Consider the following 10,000-nt stretch of genomic DNA (forward strand, 5'->3'; position numbering starts at 1 on the left):
GGGATTTGAACTCTGGACCTTCGGAAGAGCAGTCGGGTGCTCTTACCCATTGAGCCATCTCACCAGCCCCCGGTCCTGTTTTTCTAATCATCATTGGTTTCAAACTGGAAGAGGGAGGCAGAAGGAAAAACCGCAGGGAGTCACTGAGGGGTGCTCAGAGATGGGCAGTTTTCCTGGCTTTGAAGAGAACCAAGGCATCAGAGAAGCTTCTAGAACTAGCAAAACAAAAACATTCTCCTGTGGTCTCTAGAAAACAACACAGCAGATGTCTTTGTTTTTCCTTTCTTCCTCTCCTGCCCACTTCCTTTCTTTCTTAAGATGCTCTCTCTCTCTCTCTCTCTCTCTCTCTCTTTTGCTACACAAGAGACACTAATGTTCTATTGTATTTACAGTTTAATACAGCAACCAAAGTGAACTAGCACTTGGGCAGCAAGCACATCATTCTACAGTTAGATGTAAAAGCCAGGAGTACAGAATGCTAGGGATCCTCTCAAAAGTTCCAAACTAATTCTTTGTTCCTGACCCTCTGAGAGTCTAGCCAGTTTCCAGAATAATACTTAATATTTAATCTGAATCTGTCTTTGCCCTTTCCATTTTATATGAACTGCACAGGACTACAGAATGAAAAAGTAATTTCTGACTATAGACTATGAAAAATTAATGCTTATTTACCAATTGAGAACATTTTTATGTAGCCCAGACTAACCTTGAACTACCTTGACCTTGATCTTCCTGTCTTTCTCCCAAGTGCTGGAATTACAGGTATGAGCCACTGTGCCCGTTTTATGCGGTGCTGGAGATAGAACAGTGGCTTTATGAATGTCAGGCAATCACTCTCCCTTCTGGGTTACATTCTCAGGCCAGCCCTGCAGATGCCTTGATTGTAGCCTGCTGGAACTCTTCCTGAGCTTCTTAACTGCAGCCCCACCACGGGTTGGCACTATCCAGATTGCTACAGCAGCAACAGGATGTTCAGTGTTTAATATAGTGACACTGCTTTTATTTCAATATTGGAAATTTTTCTTTTTCTGGGTTCACATATCTCACCTGGGTCTATCCCCCGCTCCCGTTTAGAGAACCCGTGTGTCACTGGTATGTAGTAGGCAGAGACAGGATGCTTCTCGGTACCCTGACAGCTCCTCTCACAGTGAGTGTCACCTGGGTAGGGGAAGGAACCTAGAGACATAGTCTGGCATAATCCCTGGATGATAAAGCTCAGTGGAGCCTCGTGAGTGATGACTGTATCAATATTCTTGGATTGAGTCCGTACCCCGATTCCAGGGAGGAAGAGAGGGGGGTGCTCTGTGCTCCCTCCTAGACCTGCTGTATATGTTCTCTTTGCAATAAAGCTAAAACTGTAAATCTAGCATTTTCTGAGTACCCAGAACAAGTCTAGCAAATGGCTGAGTCTGAGTAAACGCTTGTTTTTATTTCCTACGTGGAATCTCCGGGTTTGCTGGGCACCTATAGTGAGTTAGTGAGGGAACAGAGCATTTGCAGAAAGTCTGCACCCAGGTCAAGGGGTGTAACATAAACACGTCATTATATTATTGCCATGGAGACTAGTTGTACGGGAGGAGCAAGGCCATGAGTGGGTTTGTGGGCTCTGAGTTCTGGCTCAGCTCTCTGATGGCATGAATACAGTCTGAGGTCTAGATGAAACTTCCCCTCCTCCGTCATTTCATCCTCCTGCCTGGATTCCTGCACCTTCCCTTCTATACCATGCCAAAAGCATGCTAACCGACACAGCCTATGGCCTCAGTGGCTTTCGGTTTCTATGCCTAGAAATTTCTATGTTATCAGAATTCTGCTTTCAGTTTCATGTTCTTGGCAGTTCCTATCCTGCACTGTTAGAGTGTTCTCCTCCCTCGGTTGGCTCGATTCCTGTGAGGACGGGGCAGCCGCTAGGGATAAACATCAGAGCTCTTCATACACAGCACAGTCTCTTCTGTGCTAGTCACACCGCGCAGCACACTTGGGCTTCCAAGCAGCAAAGACGTGTCTGTACAGGTCTGTGTGCACTCTGTACCTGGCGCAGAGGGAAGCTCTTCACTGGACTAAAGGCTTCCGCCAGAAATCTCTTTCTCTCAAAGGAGCTGGTGAGTGAGATATATATGAAAGGCAGGATGGACGGAGGACAGCTAAAAGCCACTCAGAGAATGAATATCTGGGCTATTTTTAGGAAGCAGTCATATCCAGGCTATGGAAAAGACAGGGGTGTTGATGGGTAGGGATTTTACTGGAGATCACCTGACACCAGACACCATATATCTAATATCCAAACACCTTTTACTTGGAAGGCATAAACTCTGTTGGAGTCCTTGTGTCTCCCTAAACTTTGATTTCTCCACCAAACCGTAGGCTTGCCCTGGCCTCTACACAGAACCCTGAGCTCAGGGGACCAAACCTCAGCCTTGGATCCCAGCACTGATCTTAGCCAACAGTAGGACTCCCTCCTGCATGTGTCTTCACTTTTCAGTTTCTTTGATCCTCAATTTTAAGGTGGAGAAGACTGGGGGCGCAACTCGGTGGTAGAGCACTTGTTTAGCATGCACAAGGCCTTGGGTTCAATCCTGAGGACTCTACCAAAGCAAAAAGTGCTTAATTTTAAGTGAGCATCACTGCCCTTTGCTTGCAGGGCTGTCGGGATGAAGTGAAACAGTGTGTACGGAAGCACACTTGGGGTTCATGGGACACATTGCCAGCATTCCATCTCCTTTTGCCCTGGCCTCTTCTCAGTGGATAGATGCACTCTTAATGGTTAGAGGACAAGGTTCTAGGAGCCCATCCTTCTTGAACCCAGACATGCTCCTTCTGAGACGTAGCACTTCTACTCAGAGTTGCCACATGGTGGGATGCTGTCGGCACACGTCAGGTGCCTAACAATTAAATTCTCTGTCTGCTCTGTGTGTGTGTGTCCACACAGGAGTATGCGTGTGGGTATTCATGCTGGATACTCACTGATACTCATGGCGTCTGACAACTCCCTCACCTATCCAATGACAGGCCAGATGTCTCTAGTTCTGTTAAGGAAAATTTGTGCCATCCCTGATCATACACCCAACCGGATCTGTATACATGCTTAGATGAATTCTTCCCCAAACTACCCTATTCCTTTCTTCACTTTCTGCAACAGGTGGCTGCCAGGAAGGCCCCAGTGAAAGTGCCTGCTCCCTCACAGTAGCCAGAGAGCTTCCTTCTGCCCACCTTCTGCCCCAACATCCACTGACTTGATTTTTTTTCCCATAATTTTGCTGTATACAGAGGGCCACTCAGCGCGTGTGAATGCTGTCAGAGTCCTGTTGTGTCTGTGGGTGATGTCTTCCACTCAGTCTTTTCGTGGCTTAACAGTTCATCTCTTGTACTTCTGAACAGTGTGTGGTCGTCTTGGCGATTCCATAGCTGTTCAGTTCATTCACTTACCAAAGGGCACCCTGGCTACTCCCAAGGTTTGTAATTACATATAAACCCTCTGGAAACATTCAGTTGCAGGTCCATGAGGGAACAAACATATGACTGTCAAGAAACCTGTATGTTGACTGTGTTTAACTTAGCGCTAAAGAATCTGCCATTCAGTCTTCCAAAGTGTGTGGTCCATTTTATTTTATTTTCATTTTTATTTTAGGGTTTTTTGTTTGTTTGGTTGGTTTGGTTTTTTTTTTTTTTTTTTTTTTTTGAGATAGTGTGCCTCTGGTTAGCCCTGGCTGTCCTGGAACTCACTCTGTAGACCAGGCTAACCTCAGACTCAGAGGTTCACCTGCCTCTGCCTCCCAAGTGCTGGAATTAAAGGTGTGCATTAGCACAGCCCAGAGTTGTGTTTATTGTTCAGTTTCAAGAGTTATTTATACATTTTTGGGTCACAATCTTTTATTAGATATGACTGTGACCTTTGCAAATGTTTTCTCCCAATCTTGCCAGTGTCCTGGTACTACAGGCTTTTACAGAGAAGTAGTAGGGTTTAGTTCTAAGAGTCATTTCATGGGCTGGAGAGATGGCTCGGAGGTTAAGAGCACTGACTGTTCTCCCAGAGGTCCTGAGTTCAATTCCCAGCAACCACATGGTGGCTCACAACCATCTGTAATGGAATCCAATGCCCTCTTCTGTTCTGTGCTCTGTGTACTCATATAAATAAAAATAATTCTTTAAAAAAAAAGAGTCATTTCATTTTGTAATTTAGGTATATGTGTGTTCATCTTCATGGGGATGTGTGCATGTGAGTGCAGGTGCCCTCAGCGTCCAGGAGAGGGCGTCAGATCCCCTGCAGCTGTAGTCACAGGTGCTTCGGAGCCACTTGATCCAGGTATTGGGAATTGGACTTGGTTCCATGCAAGAGCAGCAAGCACCCTTAGCTGCTGAGTCGTCTCTCCAGTGGGACTCTATTTTGCACTGTTGTCTTTGTGTACTTTTTCTGCAACCCCACACTGTCTTACTGTCTTACAACTCTGTAGTAAGCCATGACTGTTGTATGTATGTGGTGGTGGAGATTGAACCTAGGACCTGGTGCAAGCTAGACAGACTGTGTGCCTCTGTGTTACACCCTCGCTCTCCAGGATGTCTCGAAGTCAGGGACTGTCACAGCACAAATGGACTGCAGTATGTATGGTGGCATTTCTCCTTTTGCTTATTAGATGGTGCTGTGTCCCAATTTTTCTTTCTTTTTTTTTCAAAATAATGAAAATTTTAAAAGATGAAAAATGATCTAGTCTAGAAAGTTTGGATTGAGAAATCATATATTGCAATTAATGAGCAATCTCTTGAGGAAGCAAGGCAGCCAAGGCCTAGAAATATCAATGAACTGAGCAGGAAAATACTCCCAGGCCTAGAGAGCAGCTTCTGCCCTACCCGCAGAGTTGCACGCTTCTGTGATGTCCTAACCTTTGACCTTCTTTCCCACTTTGCCTTCCCTCCAGTGTCCTGTGTGCCCATAGCCATGGGCCAGTCTTCTTCTAAACCTGACGAAAAGGCTCACAATATGGCCTCCAGCTTTAATGAATTCTTCAAGAATTTCAAGATGGAAAGTAAAATCATTTCTCAGGAGAGCATCGATTCAATTCAGTCACGTATACAAGAAGGAGACATCCAGAAGGCGATTTCTATCATCAATGCTGCCTTGACAGACATTGAGAAAGCCCCCCTGAACATCGCTGTGACAGGGGAGACGGGGGCAGGGAAGTCCACGTTCATTAATGCCCTTCGGGGAATAGGACATGAGGAGAATGAGTCAGCTAGGAGTGGAGCGGTGGAGACAACCAAGGACAGGAAGGAATACACCCACCCTAAGTTCCCTAACGTGACCATCTGGGATCTCCCTGGGGTTGGTACCCGTACGTTCAAACCAGAAGAATATCTGAAGGAAATGAAATTCCAGGAGTATGACTTTTTTCTTATCATCTCATCTACTCGCTTTAAAGATAATGATGCCCAGCTGGCCAAAGCAATCGAAAAAATGAAAAAGAAGTTCTACTTTGTTCGGACCAAAATTGACAGTGATTTGTGGAATCAGAAGAAATGTAGACCCAGGTCCTACAATAGGGAAGAAATCCTGAAGGAGATCCGAAATAACTGTGAGCAGGAGCTACAGGAAGCTAAGGTGGCCTCTGCTCGTGTCTTCTTAATCTCCAGCATTGAGGTAGCAAAGTTTGATTTTCCTAACCTGGAGTCCACCCTTTTGAAAGAGCTGCCAGCACACAAGCGCTACATCTTCATGCAGTGCCTCCCTACCATCACGGAGACTGCTATTGATCGCAGGAGAGAGGTCCTGAAACAGACCATCTGGCTGGAGGCTCTGAAGTCTGGAGCGACGGCCACCATCCCCATGATGTCATTCTTCAATGATGACATTGAGGAGCTTGAGAAGATCCTGACTCACTACAGGGCTTGCTTTGGGCTGGATGACGAGTCGCTGGAAAACATGGCGAGGGAGTGGTCCATGTCTGTGGAGGAGCTGGAGTCCACCATTAAGTCACCCCATTTGCTGTCAAGTGAGCTGAATGAGTCCGTGGAGGACAAGCTGGTGAAAATCATGGAGAAAATTTTTGCTGTCACTGGTGGATTCGTGGCCACTGGTCTTTACTTTAGAAAGAGTTACTATATGCAAAATTATTTTCTTGATACAGTGACAGAGGACGCTAAAGTTCTACTTAAGAAAAAAGTCTTTTCGCAGGACAGTGTGGACTCTGAGTAAGGTTCTAAAGATGGAGAGAGTGAGGCAGCTGGCCTGGGACTTAGGTGACTTTAGTGTCTTCAGGAGGATGCTGGAGAGACGACTGATGGCATCCCTGAAGCACCCTGGTCAGGCTGTGATGTCTCTTAGGCTTTGTGACCCTTGGGGGAAATAGAGGGATCAGAATTATGTCACTTCTAACTTGAATCTTGTACAATGTGCTAGTATGAACTCTCTGGGCACAGAGTTTTCATAAATGATTTTGTTTTTAGACAGGGTTTTACTATGTCTCCTGGGTCTCCTTCTCTACAGAAGTAGACCAGGCTGGCCTTGAACTCATACAGAAATCCTCCTGCCTCTGCCTCTTGATTGCTGGGATTAAAGGTATACACTACCATACCTGGAAGAATTTAAAAAAACAAAACAAAAAAACATACATATATCCACCACATGACTAGATTTTGTGCTGCTCTGCTGAGAACACTCCCAGGCTGACAACATCATTGTATACACCAAGCCCTGTAATTTTCTTATGTCAATTATACCTCAATAAAGTTCAAGAAAAAGGAAATGGGTCTAGACTGTGATTCTTTGCCTGTGTGTTAGCCTTCTGTTGGAGTTCTTGGTAGTATTGGTCACCAGAGGTGGGGGTTGACAGGGTGGGGTCACCACAAATGGAGGTAGATGCTCAGGGGTAAGGCCACCAGGAATGGGGTCACCCAGGTACTCAGAGTTGGAGGTTCTCAGTGGTGGGGTACTCAGGAGTGGGGTCCTTGGGGCTAGGATTCATGGGGTGAGTGAGGTTCTCAAGGGTGAGGTCACCAGGGGGGAGGATTCTCAGACATGGGGTACTCAAGGGGGAGGTCCTCAGTGCTAGGGTTCCTCAGGGGTGGAGTTATATCAATCTCAATGCATGGTACTTGCTTTGTGATTAGCTATGACAAACATACAGAGTCTTCAACCCAGCAGTCTACAGTGAACACTGCCTGGTTTTTCATGTGAGGCTTTGTAAGCATCCTGAACAATCTAAACATTCCTTTAACTTTCTAGCAAAACAGCAAGCATCTTCAGACCCAGGCTCTATGGAAGACGGTGGCCTGACTCCGGGCCTGTCCGATAACGTCTCCCCCAGTGCTCTAAGCACATTATGCCACCCTTTCTCCCTGCAGGTCTCAAGGGTTTTCTTTTCTATTTTTTTTTTTTTTTGTATTTTTTATTACATTTTATTCATTTATTTTCTCTCCCTGGAGAGAGCACAAATGTGCACTCGTCAGAGAACAACTTGGTGGAATTGTTGGGGGTTTGTTTGTTTTCTGTGTGGGACCCAGGAATTGAACTCAGGTCCCCAGGCTTGGCAGCTTTTATCCTGAGCTAGGGAACTGTCCATCATCTTTGTACCCCAAGCCTTCTTCTCTTTGGCCTTCAAAGGGTTCGCACTGGCCAAATCCATAAAGGAAGGAATGGAAAACAAAACCAAAAACAAAACTGAAAAACCAACCAACCAACCACAAAAACCTTCTGGCACCCATCGAATCCAAAATTGTAAAATGTCACCCTGACAGTGGAAAATGCTGAGCCTCTTGAAGTGGCCACTGCTGCACAGGGCCCCACAAATATCCCAAAGATATGTCCCACCTCAGAAAAGCACACACTCCCCGGTCAGCATGAGTGTGCTTTTCTGGAATGAGGCTGGAAGAAAGCCCTGAACAGTCTCTGGCTTGTGTCTGTCAGGAAGGAGCTGGCTGGTTGAGACTCACGGTCACCAACATCAAAAAGGAAACCAAGCTGGCAAGCTTTAGCTCCTTTCTGGGCAGCACCAGCATTTCCAGGAAAAGAAAACCATTTTTGTGATTTCGGGACCCTCCCTAAGACTTAGAGGAGGACCCAAACTTAGGACTTCTGGGCAGCTAGACCTACAATAAAACATAGGTGGATAATTCATAATCACATAGCCTCAATAATGAACAGTTGCCAAAACAGAAAACAAAACCAAACCTACAGGAAGATAAGGACCACCCAAAGCCAATAGCGGGACACCAGAGGGACAAAGGTGGAAGGTGAGTTGCTGATTACTGTCCACAGGGCTGCAAAGCACCTCTAGATCTCTGGCACTAAGATACTGGATTGAGAGTAGTTACAAGAGGCTGTGGACAAATAGCACATGCTTTGCAGGGGATGTGTTCCAAGTGGATGCACCTGTTGGTAGCTAGGCATCTGTCCATCACCCCTGTGCTCACCCTTCCTGACCCACAATGCATGTGGGTGGTCCAGGCTTTACTGTGGGGGGAGGGGAGGAGGGATAAAGGAAGAATAGATAACTGTCACAACTGCAGACTAGTTTGGGAGATACATTTTTTTCCCCCTTGTGAAATACACACATAGTAGCAGCCTGAGGTCAGTGTTACATACTAAGTCCTTATTTCCCAAGAGAAAGAGAGAAAGCGACTGCCCCTTAGTCTGGGAAACATGACTCAATTTGTATAGCAGGGACTAAGAGCCTGAGTCAAGGTGAGATTTCAATGCTCGATGGCAGAACAGGCTTGCACAGGCAAACTCGATAGTAGAGCACACCAGAAAGCCCTTGTTTGTGGGTTGGTTTGTTGTCTTTTGTTGTTGTTCCTGTTCGGAAGCTTGTGTTATTCACTTTTAACGGGGACATTGTTTTATCTTGAATACTTTTATTAGCAAATTGAATTGCCTATCTTCTCACTCAAATTGTTTTATTTTTAAAGATTTTATCTTTAATTATGTGTATATGTGTGTGCGGGAGTGGGGGGGAGATGGGTTTTGTACCCCATGTGCCTGTGGAGGCCAGAGCCATTGGATTTGCTGGAGCTGGAGTTATAAGTGGTTGTAAACCATAGGATATGGGCGCTGGGAACCCAACTCCAGTGTTCCTCAAGAGACATGCTAACAGCTGAGCCATCTCTCTATCCGTGACCAAATCATTTTAGAAGGTTTAAAAAATATAGTGTCTCTAACTAAGTTTTTTGCATGTGTCAAGCAAAAAGTGAATAGAAGGATAGCAGCGTGAGTAACTCACACACGAATGAGAAAAATCTGTTTTGGAACCTGGCACCATCTATCAGTAAGAGTAACATGGTCTATTGGTTTCTAAGAACTTCCTGTGTGGAAATTTAGATTTTGCTTGTATTACATAAAGAACCTACACCCCAGATGTGAATCTTCAAGACACTCATGAAAGGTAGATGAACATTTAAAGATGCAGCTGTGCTTAGGAGAAGTCAAGAGATGGGACTAAAAGGGTATTGTGAGGGATGGAGAGATGGCTCCATGGGCAGACCTGAGTTTGAAACCCCAGAACCTATATAAAACTTAGATGGAATAGTGCGCTTGTCTGTAATCCTAGAGTTCCTACTGAGAGATGAGAGGCAGAGATGGAAGAGGCCATAGAAAAACCAAAGGCCAGCTAGCCTGGGGAACAGACAGGAAAAACGACAATGAGATCCTGTCTCAAAATACGGTAGAGGTGAGCATGGACGTCCATATACACACTGTGGCATGTGTGCACCTGCTCTCACACACACGAACACACACAAATATATGCAGGTTTAAAGATAGTAAGGACTATGAAGAGCTGCTGCCACTCCCTGCTGTGGATGGCTCAGTGGTTAAGAGTACTTTACTTTCCTTAGAGTGGACTTGGGTCTGGTTCCCACCACCCACGTGTAGTTCACAAGTGCTGGAGCTGTAATCTAGTTCCAGGGGATTTGACTCCTCTGGCTTCCGTGGGCACCTGTGCACATGTGGTATACATAAATTCTCTCTGTCTCTGTCTCTGTCTCTGTCTCTGTCTCTGTCTCTGTCTCTCTCTCT

The 10,000-nt window shown here is 45.7% G+C and overlaps 1 protein-coding gene across 1 annotated transcript; it reads left to right on the forward strand.

The window, feature by feature from the left end:
* The first annotated feature begins 1,857 nt into the window (after positions 1–1,857).
* LOC110332728 (T-cell-specific guanine nucleotide triphosphate-binding protein 1-like) lies at positions 1,858–6,675 on the forward strand. Its single transcript, XM_021214067.1, has 2 exons — positions 1,858–2,099; positions 4,911–6,675. Exon 2 carries the CDS (start codon positions 4,931–4,933, stop codon positions 6,182–6,184), a length of 1,254 nt encoding a protein of 417 aa, XP_021069726.1. The 5' UTR covers positions 1,858–2,099; positions 4,911–4,930; the 3' UTR covers positions 6,185–6,675.
* Positions 6,676–10,000: the final 3,325 nt, after the last annotated feature.

Source organism: Mus pahari, chromosome 14 (genome assembly GCF_900095145.1).
Source record: "Mus pahari chromosome 14, PAHARI_EIJ_v1.1, whole genome shotgun sequence".
Lineage (NCBI taxonomy): Eukaryota > Metazoa > Chordata > Mammalia > Rodentia > Muridae > Mus > Mus pahari.